Here is a 17,604-nt window from a genome sequence, read left to right as displayed (position 1 = left end):
TTACTGTTTTCTCACTTCTATATAATTGAGGGATTTTTATTGGAGGATGGAGAACAGTTTCAATTTCCAGTCAAATACTTGTGAATCTAGGCTAAATGGTCTTTTGTTTGGAAAATAGTAAGCAAACTCAAGTTCATTTCTGCTCAAATATTGTTGGGCTTTGGAAACTTTTTGTTTTGTTTTATATTTAGGCACTGCTTTAGTTAATACATTACTCTCAGTTTTCTGTGGCTAGGTCAGTAGATTCAGAGGCAGGACTAACAAAATATCAGTGTTTGTGTTTAGGGGTTTTTTTTCCCCACTTTAAAATTTTAATTGTGTTAATCCAAATGTGATGATATGCAAAACAGAGTTCCTTAAGCCAGTTAATCATTGTGAACATGAATTCTCTTCTGCAGAGAAGCTGAAACAGACTCAATTAGTCATCATTTTGAGTATTTCCCCTCAAGTTCACTAGATTTAGACTTTCATAGTCCAACACCATACCATTGGAGCACTAGCATTTTTTTTCCCAGCAACAATACTTATGGTACTCCACCGATAATCAGTTACCATCTCCACATTCAGTCCACTTAGGGCCATGTCTGTATATTTTTAAAAATAGCCTGGAAGAGTTATATGGACATTGCCAGCAAAGATTGCATGTCAGTAATTGACTAATGTAAATAAAAACCATCCTTCCATAACCCACTTCTTGCATAAGCAGATGCCACTATAGAAGAAACAATTTGAAGTTCAAATAGATTTCCCTGGCCCCAAGAGCTGAAATGCTTCAGGGTGATTTCAAATGTAGGCAAACATATTGAATTAATTGAAATACTCTAAGACATACTTTCCCAGCATCTTCAGAATCTATCTGTAAGTAATCATTTGCTTTTTAATACTAAGTGTATGGCAAATAAACCATTTGAAGTTTTTAAAAACTAAAATTTTCTCTCTATAATACAGTGATTTCAACTTTTAATTATAGCTGATATCACTAACAGTTACTAAATTATTTTTTTTTTAATTAATTAATTTATTTATTTTTGGCTGTGTTGGGTCTTCATTTCTGTGCGAGGGCTTTCTCTAGTTGCGGCAAGCGGGGGCCACTCTTCATCGCGGTGCGCGGGCCTCTCACTGTCGCGGCCTCTCTTGTTGTGGAGCACAGGCTCCAGACGCGCAGGCTTAGTAGCTGTGGCTCACGGGCTTAGTTGCTCCACGGCATGTGGGATCCTCCCAGGCCAGGGCTCGAACCCGTGTCCCCTGCATTGGCAGGCGGACTCTCAACCACTGCGCCACCAGGGAAGCCCCACTAAATATTTTTGACATTTCTCAAATTGGGTTTTTGTCAAAGGTACCATGAAGTACTGTTACATTTTACAGCTTCGAGTATAACAGCAGTGGTATTTTTTAGCTATGCTTCAAAAACATGTAAATGAGATGTTAGAAAGTTTACTTAGAAAGTTTACTTAGCCGTAAAGGAATGGGCCTTTTTATTCCCTGAAGTTTTCAAAATACTGCATTGAAATTTTGGTCTATGTGTGAAATACATAGTGTTTGTACATGTCAGCATTTCAAAACTCCTTCTAGCAAGACTGGATATCATTATCAATGGCCTATTAGAAGTTTATTCCCACTCACTCAGCTGACAAGGTTAAAAAAGGTACTGACCTCATTAAAGCCTAGAACCTGTGTCTTGAAACAGCAGGGTGCTTCAGACTGGATTTTTATTTTCTTCATTATTGTTATCAGGGACTTGAGTTGGTCAGCCTTAAATGGAGGCAGTTATTTTAACGGCTTCACCCTTTGAAAGGACTAGAGGAGACTTTTACATAACAAGGCCAGGGTGATGATACGCTTTCTGACACCACACAGACAAAACAACTGTCTAGATTACTGCAAACATTTCACCAACTTCTCATGATTATCTGCATCGCATACTTCCCCGTGTAACCTCTACTTCCTTCTTCCCATCTTCTTCTTCTCTTGCCTTGGTTCCTTGGCCTTTTCCTGAATGGAAATCTCCAAAACTGAAATGGCCAGATCAAACTCCCGAGTGTGCTGAGGAGCAGGATCATTAAGAAACCTCAAAAAAGGCATTGTGGTTTAGTCCTGACACTTCCTCAGAAGGGCTTTTAGCCACTAGCTGCAGTGTGGTTTGGGTCTTTATGAAGGCTGTGAGTCTGGGGGAGAGTGCTGAAACTGAGTATCATATAGCGCGCCATTAGAAGTCTCAGTTTCAGGACAACCTGTCATACCTTTTGTGTGGGTTTCTTCGGGCGAGGGTGGTGCTTCATCCAATACCATTTTCAGCTTGGAGGGCCCAGAGCAGGCAGAGGCTGGCTGACACATGCTGTTCATTTTCACATAGCTCCCCCAGGCCTCTGAGGTAATAAAAACTCTTTATGTCTCACGTTCTTCCACACCTTGGAGAGTTTCAGTAAAAAGCAGCATGCTGTCACTGTGGATTTTCCACCAGATATTAAGAAATGAATCCTGATCCTCAGTGGCTGAGGCTGAACCATCTTGAAAGATTAGTTCAGTCTGATGGGTGTATTTATAGATTCAGTGCTTTGTGGACCTCCCCGCAAATGCCCTGCTTTTGTATTAGAGCCAAATCATTTGAAGGCAGATTGTAGGTGTAGGCTACTGCTCAAGTTAGATAAATGCCAACTGTTTGTTAATATCTGCAATTCATCAGTTACTGAAGAAACTGTTCACTAAGCCCTGATAGGCCTGACAAAGCTGCTATAGTCTGTTGCATGTTGCAACAGGAGATTATGCATTTCAGGCGACAGTTGGAAGACACATAGACCGCCAATAGAAGTAATCTAGCCATCTGGAATCTGAGGCTGTAGAAAATTCTTCCCTATCAAACAGCTCATCAGTACTGAACAGTACCAGTGGACTCACATCCACGAAGACACACTTTCTGTGATGAGGGAGGACCCATCAGTGAAGCTTAAGGGTAACCCTGAGCCGGGGACTTTTCAGAAAGTCCAGATCGACATAGCACCATCTATCAGATTCCCCCTGGTTACCTTATTAGATACTCTGCAGAGGACAGTCCTCAGGATCGAAACTTGAGATGTGAGCAGAGCCACCAGTGTCCCGGTTGCCCTGTGACCGCTCAAAGATTGCCCTAGAAGTAGGGCTCCTTGGCAGTAAACACCCTCGGTAGCAAGTGTGACAAAGTTGTGGTCTGTCACATATGTGGTCTAAAGGCCTTGTGGGATGGTGGGCATGAAGGGAATGGTCTGTTGAGGCCAAACTGAGCAGAGGTGCCGCTTCTGGGGGCCGACAGGCCCCGCGCTGATTTCCCTGCCTTTGGCTGCACCACTGCCCTCCTGGTGCTGGCCCCCCACCCTGGGCCTCTGAACTATGTTCTGTTCACTTGCTGAATCTGATTGTTTTAAATGATTGGTAGGGGCTTCCCCCCACCTTTTTGAAAAATGATCAGTCTCTCAAAGACTAATTTATGAATTCCTGCTAAAATCATATTTTTAGATGGCTAGTTGGGTATTCTCATTCTGTGTGGTCTTATTAGCTGACTAAGGTAATGTTTGAAAATTAAGTGTTTTCTTAAGCCACCCTGGCTTGGCTGCTTTGGGGAGGTACCAATAACAGCTGTTTACCATTAGCTGAATTTTTCTTAATTTTATATTACTGGAGATTTCTGTCATGTTGCGGTTAAATAATACTTGGGGCAGATTTTTAAGTAGCCTGGAGATCTTCTGCTTTGTTGCTGTTGCTGTGTATCTTATCTTGGTCACAGACTTGCTTGCTCTGGTATTGGTTTGTTGCCTGATGCCTCAACAAGCTTTGTTTTTGGTCTGTTCACAGGAAAGAGAGCGATTAAAGAAAAAACATTAACTGACCTCAGATAATCAGTATAATGATGTAGCTCATTAGTCATCTTGAGTGCCCATTATTAATGCAAGCCACTTTTTCCTCTCATGAGTTAGGCTTAAAATGTCAATGTTGTCTTTTTTTTAACTGTTAACCTAGATTGGTCAGAGTACCTGTGGAAACAATCAGAGAAGCTAGCCTTAAAGTGTTAAAGGCCTGTTACTGAGCCCTGTGGAGTAGATTCTTTTATCTCACGATTTTTAAAAAAATCAATTCAAGAAGTTAATTATTACATTTTATGTTGAATCTGAAAAACAGATGCTTAAATATACTTTTTATCTTACTGAACTATATAAAGTTTAAATTTGATTTTTAACATGTAGCATCCAGGAGAGTTTGTATCTCATAATTTCAGTCTCTTCTCAGGCAAATTGGAATTTATTTTTATTGCCAGTTTTCATCTGTGCTTGAACTTATTTAAAATCAGGTTAAAAGCAAGGTTTATAAATGGGTACTTTTTTTTTTTTTTTTTTACAACTTGGGCAATTATTTTTAACTATTTTACCTTCAAGTGGAATGTTCTTCCCCATTCCAGATGACACTGGGAGGACTTTCTTCACCTTGATCTCTTTTTACACTTCCTAGTTAATATTTCACAGCAACCCATTTAAGGATGTCCCTCAGAGCTTGAACAGCTTCTATGCAGTAATCAGGGAAGTGTTCATTTGATTTTACTATTTAGGATTTTATTAATTGATCAGTTGTTGGCGCATAGAAATGCCAACAGTAGTTTTCATTAACATTTCACCATATTTGGGATTCTGAGGAGCTGAGAGTATCATTTAAGGAACAAGGGTGTTTGGAAAAGGGTTTGTTGCTCACCTTTAATCATTTAGTGGCGAATTAGTTTAGTATATGAAAGATTGAAAGAGGCAGTAGTACCCTAGAATTTCCTTTCCTCTACTTAACTGCACTTTTTGGAATGTGAAGCATTGTATGTTAACACCTTGGAGAATGGTTAGAAGCTTGGAAAATGTGTAGAAGTCTGATCATTTTGCCTTTTTTTCTCCCTTTGGGGCAGTGCTGAGAAAAGTACTGAGGGAGGGGGTGGGGTTTGGATTATTTGTTGCTTCAGTAAAGAGTAATTGGGAGTTGGAGTTGGTTTTAACTTAAAGGGGGGAAGTTCTTAGCCCATGTGTGCTTGTAATGCATCATCCAGCATCTGTATTTGTGTTCTTGAAAGTAACTGGTCTAAGTTGATGCTAAAAGAAATCTTTTTATGTCTCATCTCTTTAGCAGGGGGAGCGATCTCAGAACTGTTATGAAGGCCCTTGAAGTTCTTTGTTCTTCCCTACTTTGCCATCGTGTGGCCTCTGGACACTGTGGTCAGTCATTTGAGATTGACTTTAATTTAAAACAAAGGCCTCTGTCTTCCACCCAGGAGGTGGAAGGAGTGAATTTTATGTTTGAATGAAGAATTGAATTAAGGAAGAAGAATATATGTCCCCTTCCCTTTCAAGCATAAGTCCAAATAGGCTCTCAGGAATGAGGATTTGTGAAGACATCAAACAGGAGTTTTGACTCATTTAAACTTTAATGCTTGTTATGTTGCTGGAGAAGAGATTCCTGTTTTGCTTGTCTGTCTTTACTGTACCCAGCACCATTTCGGCCTGTCATTTCCTATCTCCTACTTTCCTTCCCTCCACAGTGCACGTCCTTGAGTGACTTGTTCTTATCTGTAATTTTGCTGCCTGTATCCTAGAAAAACGTCTGTTGCACATTCTTTCTTCCATTTTTAAACTTACCCACTCACCAGATACCTCCTATATTTCCATATTGTATTACAAAGATGGGCAGAAAAGAAAGTGCTGGAAAGATTTCAGATTTTCCAAAAGGAAAGAAAGATAAGAAAGGCCCCCTCTTTGTTCACATACTGTAACATTTTGCTCCAGAAGTTGAGCTATAAGAGAGTCAGGTTTTTCTTTGTATCCTTTTCATTGCATGGTTCCCTCCAGTATTGGTTCATTCTCATTAATCATGGTTTTTGAAGATAGCTAGTTCATTTGTCTCCAGCAAAGAATCATCAGTAGTTTATATTGCTTTACCTGTACTGGCTTCCAGAGCCAGAAACAAACCGAGGTGTCTCTCAGCAGACTTCTTTTTTGCTGGGGGTGGGGGAATCTATGCAAGGACTAAAATAAAACCGTCCAAAATCAAAGCAATGACAACACAGTTCAAATCAAAAAATCTAAGCACCTTTTTTTTTTATCATTGCTCGTGGACATCTGTCCTTCCCATCAGTCATTGCATTTCCCCTCCTTGTATCCACACCCCTTTTCCTTCCTACATGTTTCCAGTCACTTCCTTTCTGTGAAAGGTTGCTTAGCTTTTTAAAAAAAAATTTTAATTTTTGCTTTTGCTGTTCTTTGTATAAAAAGTAGCAGATTGGATGGATGTGTACACTAGGTGTTTGAAATTCTCTGAAAATCCAGAGTGACGAAACCAGGTGTGGCGGGAGGGGCCTCTCCAGCCTCTCTTGAGCAGAGCTTTGAGCTGCCTGGAAGTGCTTAATCTGGATCATCATTTTCACGGTATTTTCAAAGGAGAGTTAAACACTGTGCTTGTTGGGAAATCTCTGTCAGTTGGTGGTTGCTCCGATAGGTAGCCAAACGAGGTGATTACCTTTTGGATTTTAGCATAGAAATCAAAGTAGAACACATCAGCAAGAGCCTCTTCCATTCCATCTTTAGAACCAAAACGTTCAGTAGTTGAAGCAAGAGCTCTCCCTGACTCAGTGGCAAAATGTCTATATTTTTAGATGCCACTGCTTTTTCCTCAGATGCTCATTTTGTGAATTTCGTTTCCTATTTCATATTAGACCAGTGGTTGAGACTGGTAGGTGGGTCACTAGACATGTTTTTGTTTTGCAGACATTATTTCCATTTTGTTTCTCTTTGTACTGTACAGTGCAGTAGTATGCAAACTGTGTGATACAAGAGGTGTCTGCCTTATTTCCACATGCAGAGTAGCTGGGGGTCCTCTGCCTGAGCATTGGGATGTTCAAGCTCTGTCCACCTCCTAAACCGGCTACTGAGAAAGTCAACTTCAGCCCTGTCAGAGTGTCTCTGGCAGCAGCTCCTAATAATTATTTATGCTTTTGGAATTTGTTTCAGCTCCTAAAACCTTCTGTCTATTTCAGTTTGATTTTCTCGATTTGTACAATATATGCATATTCTTTTTCCCTTTTGTCACCTGCCCACCCCCCAGTGTTTTGTTTTCTAATGTTCTGTAGTTTTGTACGAGATGAGACTTAGCCTTGGGTACTTCTTGCTGAAGCTTTAATGCTTTGTAAATAAAACCTGATGTTTATTAAAGAACAGGTGTAGGTGTGTGTTTGTAGACACTGATCACTTCTGAAAGTCACCGGCCACTTCACTCTGTACAACAGAAAATGCAGCTTACTTTGTTGATATTAGATCTTCTCCGTGTAGAAATAACAGCTGGAAGGGCTAAGGAGTGGCCAGGTAGTCCAGATACCTGCCTTTGGACAAGAATATAAAGAAGCAATTCAAGCAAAAAGTTAGTGAAAAAAGGATCATGTAGGAATGCCCTCTCTTCCAATTCCTTAGCTCAGTAAGTGTATAACTACTCTGTAGAGGCCTCAGTGCTAGGAGACATTGTGGAGCTTACAAAAACTCTTGCCAGGAAGTTCCTGCCTTCCAAGGACCTTTCTTAAAGTGTAAGTACAGATAAATTCCTCTTCATTAGCACTTTTTCTCCCTAGATTAAATAGCCTTGAAATCCATCGAATACTTATTGTCTCCTAAAGAATAAGATGTTTCATAAAGTCTATTTAAGTCTTTGATTTTAATCATCTCCAAATCTGAGTGTCTACTTATTAATCCTGTTATGTGACTGAGAATCTTTTTTGACATCATAGCTGTTGCATAGCAACTTTGACCCAAGTGAATGATGAGCTCCTTTCTCGTTCTATGGGGTTGGGGGGACTGGACTGAGAGTCAGGAAGAATTATATATCCTCTCCCCCAGAATATATCTTCGGTACCTTTAGGAAGGAAGAGTGCCTAGAAGTGGGAGAGGAGCTGCATTTAACATCGCCTGTCTTGCTGCTAAGCATTGATTCTAAAAGCCCGTTTGGCCCTTGCCTTCATGAATTTTCATTTCTTTTTAAAATTCCTTACACACTTTACAAAGTGTTTTCATGTACAGTTTATCACTTTTGATGCTCAAAGTGACCTTCCTGAAATAGGCAAGGAGGTCTTAATTTACAAAGGAGGAAACAAATTCAGGAAGGGTAAATCACTTGCCTCTCAGTCCAGAGTTCTTAATCCTTTTTATAGAAGGTTTAGGAGCATTTAAAGTTAATAATAACTTAATTCAAGTTAATCCTCTCTTTTTTTTTTTTTTTAGACTTGATATTTGATTTCTTATTTGGGCAGATTTAGCTGGTATTTTGAAACCTTTGAATTCAGAGCCTACAATTTGGAGGGGAGGGGAAAGGGTGAGGAATGGTACAGCCTTACTATACATTGAGGTAATTTGGAAATTCACTTCAGCTTCTGAAGTCTTTTCATCTTTGTTTCCCAAGAGGTGGACTTAAATGCATTAAAAGGATGGGAAAAGAATGAAGACTGGTAAGGTGGTTGTTAACAAGTAGTGATAGTAAAGCAACAACCTTGTGACATTTTTTCTGCCGTGTGGCCTCACCTGTTAATAAGGACTGGACTTTTATTAAGTTGTATTGTTTTATTGACAATGCATGCATCATATCTTTCGACTTTGAAGGCTATCTCATGTCGAAGGAATTAAATTACGTTGTGGAGGATTTAGCTGGAACACGTCGGGTGTTGGCTGAGGGTGGTGAAATGCCTACTAAGACATGAAGACTTTGGCCACTAGTTTCATCCTTGGGAACCTGGTGTTGGCCTTCTATCTCCCTTTGGTGGTGACTTTACCTAAAACACTGGCCATTCCTGAGAAACTGCAAGAAGCTGTGGGGAAAGTTATTGTCAATGCCACAACCTGTACTGTCACCTGTGGCCTTGGCTATAAGGAGGAGACCGTCTGTGAGGTGGGCCCTGATGGAGTGAGAAGGAAGTGTAAGTCTCAGCGCTTGGAATGTCTGACCAACTGGATCTGTGGAATGCTCCATTTCACCGTTCTCATAGGGCAGGAATTTAAGCTGAGCTGTCTGAGTTCAGACATCCTGGAGGTTGGACAGGAAGCTTTCCGATTCACCTGGAGACTTGCTCGGGCTATCATCTCAACTGATGATGAAGTCTTCAAACCCTTCCGAGCCAGTTCCCACTTTATAAAGTTTCAGTCCGCTCAGGAGTATGACTCTGGGACCTACCGGTGTGACGTGCAGCTGTTAAAGAACTTGAGACTTGTCAAGAGGCTCTATTTCGGGCTGAGGGTCCTCCCTCCTGACTTGGTGAACCTGAATTTCCATCAGTCCCTTACTGAGGATCAGAAGTTAGTAGATGAGGGCCTGGAAGTGAATCTGGACAACTATTCCAGGCCTCAGCGCCCACCGTGGAAAAAGAAGGTGACCATAGCTGTGGGGATAGGAATTGCCAGTGGTGTGACTGGTGGCGTGTTGGTGAGCATCGCCCTGTGCAGTGGACTGAGGGTGATCCACAGCAGTGCCATCCTTGAGACCTGACAAACCTTGCTGCCGAAGGGCTGGCTGCTCAGGAAGCCAAACTAGCTTTTCAGGGGAGTGTTCTGCCTGCCGGATTGTGGATTAACTAAGAGGGGGGGCTTCCACTACCACAGGAGTGAGTGGGGGTTGTGATGCGGGGCAACATCATGGTAGCTGTGGGCAATATTCCCTAACTCTGTGTTCCAGATGGATCTCTTCCAGATCTTCCCTGCCCGCTAGGTACCCAGGAAACCTGACTGCAGGCATCTCCCTGCTCCTGGGAAGAGTTCTGTCTTCCAAGTTTGCATTCATTTTCTACCCTTTACAACTTGTATGCCTCCCTACCTTGATCTCCCTTCCGAGCAGTATAATCGTGTAGAAGGATATAATAGCTTTTCTAGTGAAAGTGTTTTTTTCCTCTTCAATAAAAACAATTCCCAGTAGCTGTATGGAAACCTAACCTTTTCTGCCCTTTAGTTTAAAATTTCTTGCAGTTGTTTAAATTGTCCCATAATCAGTCTGGTTTGGGGTTAAACTTACACCAGCGTTTTTAGAATAGACATTGAACATATCGCTTTGTTGGGGGCATATGCCCATGTGTGGCAGAGCCGAGGGTGTTAGTAATGACTTCTGACTCAGGTATGTAAGAGACAGTCACTAAATGTTAATAAATTATTTGCACCCCTTATACACTCCCAGGTGAAACCTTTGTGCTCAGTGCTAAGTTGAATTCCTGGTGAAACACTGGATTCTTCAGCTGGTAGATTGCCCCTGAACAGTTCCTAGGCTTGCTCCCTGTTCCTGTCCTTCTAGCTCTTTCAGTGCCCTGAAGCTTGTGCTGCTGGAGGTTTCTTACAGCAGCCAAGGCCCCGTAACGGAGGACTAGTACCTTCCTTCCTCAACAGGAAAACCAATCTTAAGACCTTCAGAGGCCATTCAGACTGTGTCTGAGGTAATTGCCTTGGCTTGTGGAACTATCAGGGAAATTGCTCTTGGGCCGCCAGCTGAGCTAATTCTATATGAGATAATTAGCATTTCTTCCCCTCACTTTTTTCTCAGCACAGAGGAAGTAGCAGAAACAAGACTTGGACCAGTGGTTATCTTCTCTGGCCGTGTGTCTGAATCACCCGAATGAGCTTTTGAAAAATAAGATTCCTGAGCCCTAACCTGAGGATGCTAATTCAATTTAAATTATGACCAGTGGATCTCTGTTATTTCTTCTATTTTATATATAAAAATAAAGTCCAGCCCATAGAAAAGTTGAAAGAAAGGTTTGATGACATTCACAGACCCTTTAACTGGATTCACGGATTGCAAACGTTTTGCTCCAGTTCTCTTCCTCTCTAAATACATATTGATTTTATGTGAAGCACTTGAAAGCTAGTCACAGACATTGTGACCTTTTACCCCTAAATCATGTATGCATCTCCTAATAAGGACGTTCACCTGTATAACTACAATGACTTCATCACACTAACAGTTTCCTAATCTTACAAATAGTTGATACTTCGTTTCTCCCAATTTCTAAAATCTTAGAACTTTTAACTTGATGTTTGATCTAGGATCAAATGAAGGTTCACGTATTACATTTGATTATTATTTCTCTTAAGTCTTATTTTACAACAGATCCCCTACTTTTCTTTTTTTCATGACATTCATATTGAAGAGGCCATTTGTCTTGCATAGTGTCCCACAATTATTTCCTCATGAGTAGATTCCTGAGGAATGAATCTTAAACATTTTTGACAAGAGCCCAGCGAAAATAATATGTACTTATTGCGTGACCTCGGGAGGCACAATGTCAGGGTGACCCATGGTTGATGCTAAGCTTGATCGTTTGGTTAAGGTGGTGACTGCCAGATCTCTCCAGTGGTGGACCTGTATATGTTTTCCTTTTGTAATCTGTGGGGTGATGCTTTGTGATTATCTGGTTTCTAAAAAACGTTCACAAGCGTTTTAGAATCCATTCGTGGTCTTTGCCTTATTATTACGTGCTGGGGATTGCAAAATGATGGATTCTTTAAATTCATTTTTGTATTTATTACCCTGCATTTTTCTGTAAAGAAATGCTATTCTTTTTATTCTTCTGACGTTTCAATGAATTCTGTTTTATATTCAGTGAATTATATATAATCCATTACTGTTGTCATATTTTTGATGTTCAGATTGTTCCCAGTTTTGGCCAGAAGTCCCTTCAAGCCAACTCCTTTGTCCTTTTGGTGTGGTCCCACTTGACTTTGAGCATGTCCTTGCTATAGCAAGATGCCTCAGATGCACACTTGGACTTTCCTTTCTCCAAACCTGAATCTCCAAGGGAGATTCTCCGAGGGACTCTGTTTCTCCAAGGGGCTCTTGGTCCTTTTAGTGTGGGGAGTAGTATTTAGAAACCATGGTCTGGGTGCTAGATGTGCTCATTGCCACTGGGGAGTCACTGCTTCTAGGCTGTTTGAGTGTCCTAGGTATATGTAAATCATGAGTTCCGAAGCATCTTTGTTTTTCAGAAGTTTTGTAGGTAATTCTCATATATAGCGAAGGTTGAGAACCACTGGCTTAGACTCATGCATAGGGAGTCTTTAACTATTGCTCTTATTTTGAAAAGATCTTAAAATTTCCACACACCCTTTCACCCATTCTCTCTACCTCAGATAGGATGTTACTCAGAAGACCTGTCGTGTTCCTGCTACTGACTGTGTAATGGAGCAAGCTAACTGAGCCTTCTCTTTGAAACACATGATTGTGAGGATCAAATGAGATCCTGTGAGTAAAACGTCTCTGTAAACTGTGAAGGACCAGACATGCATGAGTTGGGAAATGTCACTAATGAAGCTCATTACTTCAGACTTGGACACTTGGCTGAAGAGTCAGGAGAGAGCTTGCTCTGCTTTGAGAGAAGACTGTAAAACATTAATATTACATTGCCGAGGAGGGAGGAGGGTTGAGGGGTACAGTGTTTCCCATTTTACAGATGGAAAGACTGAGACCCAAGAAGAGCTAAATAACTTCTCCAGCATACTGTTGTAAGACGGTAGACGAACAGGGGATGGAATACTGTACAGCTCTAGGTTTACAGCCCTCTGTGCATTGGGCTCTTGAATTTTGACTCTGAGGATGTGAGGGGATTGAACAGGGAAGAGAACAAAACCCCCTCAGATGTGTTAGTGCAGACCAAAACCCAATTTAGTTCTTTGAATTCTGTGCATGTGGTCTGCCTCTGAAGGATCAAGGAGATGCTGCCTGGACTAAGATTTGGGCTCCAGAGTGGCCAGCGCTCCCGATGAGGCTGTGTGGTAACTACCACTATCTATGTGGCCCCGTCAGGGGCTCGTTGTCAGCCTGGGCTTCTTGTGCTGAACAGGCCCTGGGCACACAGCTCAGCATCGAGTAGTGGGGCCTCTCCTCGCCTCGCTTTCCCTCTTCCCTGAAGAAAGCTGTCAGGCTCAGTCAGCACGGAGCCCTACCTGCTTTGCACCAAAAGAATTGAACACTTACACAGCTGCATAAGTGTATCACGCATCTCAGGTGTAATAGAAGGTGTGATAAATGTTGAATGCACGGTAGTGTTGCAGCTGGAAAATGTGACTAGAAATTCAAATTCTTTTGGTTGTTGTGAACAGAGGCTAGAGGCACCTTCTCACCAGGTGGGGGTCACTATGTCTCCGCGGGGAGAAGACTTCCCTTTGGTACTGCTGAGTCAATACAGGTATCCCCTGCTTTTTGAAAGTTCACTTTCCACCACTTTGGTTTTACGAGAAACCTACGTTAGTACCTGTTTTCGCTAACTGAAAAGAAATCTGAAGGATTTTCACTGTTTCAAAAAAAAAAGGTAATTGCTTCTTTGCTTTACACCATTTCAGCTTAAGAAAGATTTCATAGGAACACTCTACTTTTGAGGAGCGGGAGAAACCTGTACCTCAAATGTCTTAAAAATCAGGGAAGCTTGAGCAGTACCATCAGATGAGCACTGTTTACTGCCCATCCTGTTAGGTAAAGCCAGCCAGCCTAGGAGAATGCCTGCTCTGCTGAGGCCTGCCTTAAAGTTGCTTGGCCTAATTTTTCTCCCCTCCCAGGACTGAATGAAGCAATATGGACCGTGTGTTGTGACTTCCTTAGAGGTGACTTTGTGAAGGCTGAAGGTGTTGGGTAAAAGCCTAGGGTTAGAGAACAGGACAAGGAGATACTCTTTAGTCTGAGGATAAAAACACGCACAGCTGGTGCCAGCTGCCTCAGCAGGTTGAGAAACCGTCTTTATTTAAGAACTGCCTGCTACCAGAGTCAATAAATAACTACCATTATAAGAAGTGTAAGAGAGACAGACAGTAGGTCAGTGGGAGCGGGTCCATTTTAACAAAAACTGAGTTAAGTCAGTGGTCCAGTGAAGCCCCAACCCTTGCCCACCTGTGAGCTTTTCTAAGCTATGCAGGCCCTGGAGGGGGTGGGTCAGTTGGAGTCTGGGGGCCAAAGCAGGGTGCACCCCATCTGAGGGCATGAGGCTTCCTAGGGCTCTGGGGAAAGCTATCAGACCCATTTTTTTTTTTTCCTCTCCAGTTTCCCTTTATTGTCCTGCCTTCCCAAAGCCTATTACCATATATACAGCTACCAAGCACCTCTTTCCATGGAGCTCTTTGAAGTCCCTTAAAAGTGCCCATCTAATCCCTCATGCCACTCCAGGAGCCTCTCTGGCAACCTTGCTCATCTCCAGGATGAAGCCCAGGTTAGGTCTGAGCCAGGGAAATAGCTACACCTATGCCTCAAACTCAGGTTTGAGGATACTGTTTATCCCTCCAATACAGAGGAGCCCAGTAGGCTGTTGTATTCTGAGATCCGGAAGCACACAGACCTCTAGCTGGAGAAGAGATGAAGGGAGTGAAACATTCTAGGGCCAGCTCGGGCTCTTGCCCAGAGTAGATTAGCCTGGCTCCTGCGACTGCCAAGAGGCAGCAGTGTATGCTGGGAAAAGAATGCCTGGGGTGAGCCTTGCCCCATAAATGACTGTGACTGCAGTCACTCCCCCCTGCATGCTGCAGGGGCCCCAGCGGGCAGGAGCTCCAAGACTCTTCCTGTGCTGAGCACCTTTTGATTCCAAGAATCCCAGCCCTGACGGACACTTGCAGCGTCCCCTCCAGTCTTCACCTACCCTAGACCCCAAGACAAACAGCTGTCAAAATTTCTCAGAGGTCCCTACAAAAGGAAGAAGCCCCTCAGTTACTCAGTCCAGGGTCTCCTTGCAGATGTTTTTTCTGACGGCTCTCCTGTCATTTTATCAAAAAGAGCCCCCCCACCCCATGGCCCTCCTGTTCCCTGGGACCACCTGTATCATTTGATTCCCTGGATGAAAGTAGGTAACCCAATCGCGCTGGGTCCTGAGACTCCACCTGAAGAGAGCTGCCCTTCCCCCAAGGGTGAGGTATACATCTGGGCTGTTGGAGCAGCCAGGGCTGGGGCAAAGGGCGCTATAGGCTGAGCCCCAACGTACGCAGAACGGAGACTCTCCCGAGCCCTGAAGCGCTGCCTGTCCCTAGTCCTCAGGCACTTGCTGGCCACTGAGCTGTAGGGTGAAGTACTGGTTTGTGGCTGTTTCCCCTTGGTTGCTTGTCCGGGGCTTGGCGTGTGAGAGGGGAGAGATCCAGGATCGAGTCGTTACCACAGCAGGAGCGAGCCTCAGCGCGTGCGGGCAGCGAAGGCGACAGTCGGGCCTCTTGGGCAGGAAGGGACTCTGAGAAGCCGTCTGATCTCTTCTTCTGCCTCCACACCAGCTCCTGGGCAGCCACGTCACCAACGGGCTGTTCCCCTTCACGTGCCTGCGTGTCCTCAAGCCACCTGCTGTCTTATTCAGTCTTAACCAGCACTCTGCCTGAGTCTTGGCCTGCAGGAACATCCATTTTAGTCCAGCTTTGTGTCCCCCGGACAAGTTCTTCCTGCACAGGGCTTACGTTTTCCTGAGGCTGAGTTCTCCTAGTTAGAAAAACCCTTCCTGGGTTTCCCAGAGGGTCTGTCTGCCTCCGCAGAACTAAGACTCTTAGTCGTTCTCTCTTGCCTCAAGCAAGCTTAGGGGCTGCAGCCGCCAGCTGCACAGGTGAGTCCCTGTGGCAGTCCAGGTCAGCCCTCTCGGCCCAGCATCTAGACACCTGTCCCTTTGCTGCTCCTCCCGCAGCCGAGGCAGTGAGGAAAGAATCGGCTAAACCCTGGAAGGAGGTTTTCTACTTTCAGCATCCCCTTTCTGATAGAGCTGGGTACAGGCCAGATCACAGCCATGGGGGACCAGGATGGATGCTAGGACAAGTTTGGGTCCCTGCAGTGGAAGAATGGTCACTCAGCTGAGCCCCCAGCACCTCGCATGGGGGTGAAGGGTGGGAGCAGGTGAGGAGGTTTTGATTGGAGGGCTCCAAGGAGGCAGTCCTGGGCCAGGGGCAGGCTGGTAGGTTCAGTGGTGGCAGGGAGAAGGCATGTGAGCTTACATTTTTAAAAAATGTGTAGTGGGTAAACACCAACATAAACCTGCCCAGGAAAATAGAGCAGGACTTGAAAAATTTAAAAACCATAACAAAATAGAGCTCTAACTGTAAACTACAGAAACCAGGCTCAGGGGGCCTGTGCCCTACAAGATGTCCCGCTGCTCCTATATGTGAAGGGCCACCTGTCACAACATAGGCTTTGGAGTTTCCTGGTTGTGCCGCCACTGCTGCCTGGATTTGGGGAATCCCTGCCTTGCTTTGGCCTCTTTTCTTGGAGCAAGGGCAAGGGGAGCAGGGGGCTTCAAGTCAGCACTGCATATTGAGGTCCCAGCAGAAGCTAGGCTCAGAAGGCAAAGAAAGACTGGGGTCTCCTGTAGTCTGCATGCGCCTTGGGTTGGGACCCAGCCATGCCGAGCACCCCACCATCACCCACCTGCACCTCTTGAAGCAGAATTTTCATAGCCCAGTGCCCTTCTTAACCACCTTCTTAACCAGGTCGTAGCCATTCAACACTGCCCCCTTCCTCTGGGTAGACAAAGAGCCTGGGACAGGAAGGTTGGAGAAGAGTGCTATCCCAGCCCCATCATTGACAGGCTGTGTGACCTGAGGAAGGCCCTGCCCCTTCCAACTCTGTTACCTCATCTGTAGAGTGGTGGCTTGGGCCCAGTGAGGTCTAAAGCCTCTTCCAGCTCTGACGTGCTGTGACTGGTAATACACCCAGAGCGCAAGCTAAGATGTCCCATTTATTTACCCCTTCGTCTTCTGGGGGAATGCAAAAGAGCATCCAAGGCAGCCTGGGGGACGGGTCGCCATGTGGCCCAGGGCGTTCCTGCGAGCAGGTAGGGCCGCATTTATCCTTTGCCCTTCTCAGAAGACTCCTGACTCCAGACACACAGAATTACAGCTGCATTTTGCTGGAGGAGGACGGTGGAGGCACTCCTGCCTCCTACTCAAACCCGCAAGGGACCGTGCAGGCTGGGGCTTGGTGCGGTGGGGGACCTGCCCAAGACAAGCCCTTTAGTCACCCAGCCACCTGTAGTGGCTTCTGTCACTCTGGGGTGACAGGATTGGGTTGGCAGTATTGGCTAAGAGGGCAACATCACCTTGATTGTGACTGTGCCGCAGGCCAAGTCTGGTGCCCCTTTCCACCAGGAGTCTCAGCTTCTCAACCCCTCTTAGCTCCCACCCAGCAGTCGGGAGCGTCGCCCCCCGGAGCTGCAGGGGCTCAGGCTCCCGGCCTCAGACACCAGAGCACTGGTTCTCAGCCATCAAGGTAGGTGGCAGGGGCCTCCAGGGAGTTATCCAGGACAATGTCAGGGTCCAGCCGTGCTGTCCTTTAAGAGGAGAAAGTAGGAGAGTCCCTGGTCCCCAGGTTTGGCCCTCTCCTTAGACTGAGAGATGCTGCTGTTTAAGCTTTGTCCCGTTCCTGTCCGGTGTTCCCGGGCTTAGGACTCCGCTCTCTGGAGCAGAGTCCATATGCGGTCCCAGAGTGCTATCTCCGCTGATGCGCAGATGCCTGTTTAAACCCCCTTCTTCCTGTAGGCCTGCCTTCCATCCAGGCACCCTAGAGGACCCAGGCATAGGGTTCAGTATCATCATGGAAGTTACTGTCTGGTGCCTCTTGCTTTAAAGAAAAAAATTCCTCGCATGGGTTCTA

General features: G+C 44.6%; 2 protein-coding genes across 4 annotated transcripts in view; both read left to right on the top strand.

Annotated features, from left to right (window-relative positions):
• RBBP5 (RB binding protein 5, histone lysine methyltransferase complex subunit) overlaps positions 1 to 7,194 on the top strand; it is a 36,273-nt gene extending 29,079 nt beyond the window's left edge. For 2 of the 3 annotated variants that reach the window (XM_082834356.1, XM_082834354.1), the window contains exon 14: positions 5,128 to 7,194. In XM_082834356.1, the coding sequence (XP_082690482.1) occupies positions 5,128 to 5,156 (29 nt within the window). In that variant the 3' untranslated portion in view covers positions 5,157 to 7,194. The remainder of the gene's footprint in view (positions 1 to 5,127) is intronic. The other variant, XM_082834355.1, reaches the window with a different exon arrangement.
• Positions 7,195 to 8,730: 1,536 nt separating this feature from the next.
• On the top strand, positions 8,731 to 9,516 carry TMEM81 (transmembrane protein 81; the record flags this gene model as incomplete). The annotated part of the gene is made up of 1 exon (XM_082832313.1): positions 8,731 to 9,516. One exon carries the CDS (start codon positions 8,731 to 8,733, stop codon positions 9,514 to 9,516), a length of 786 nt encoding a protein of 261 aa, XP_082688439.1.
• Positions 9,517 to 17,604: the final 8,088 nt, after the last annotated feature.

This window comes from Leucopleurus acutus (assembly GCF_964270905.1).
Source record: "Leucopleurus acutus genome assembly, chromosome: 2".
Lineage (NCBI taxonomy): Eukaryota > Metazoa > Chordata > Mammalia > Artiodactyla > Delphinidae > Leucopleurus > Leucopleurus acutus.
This window is presented reverse-complemented; position numbering and strand designations above follow the sequence as displayed.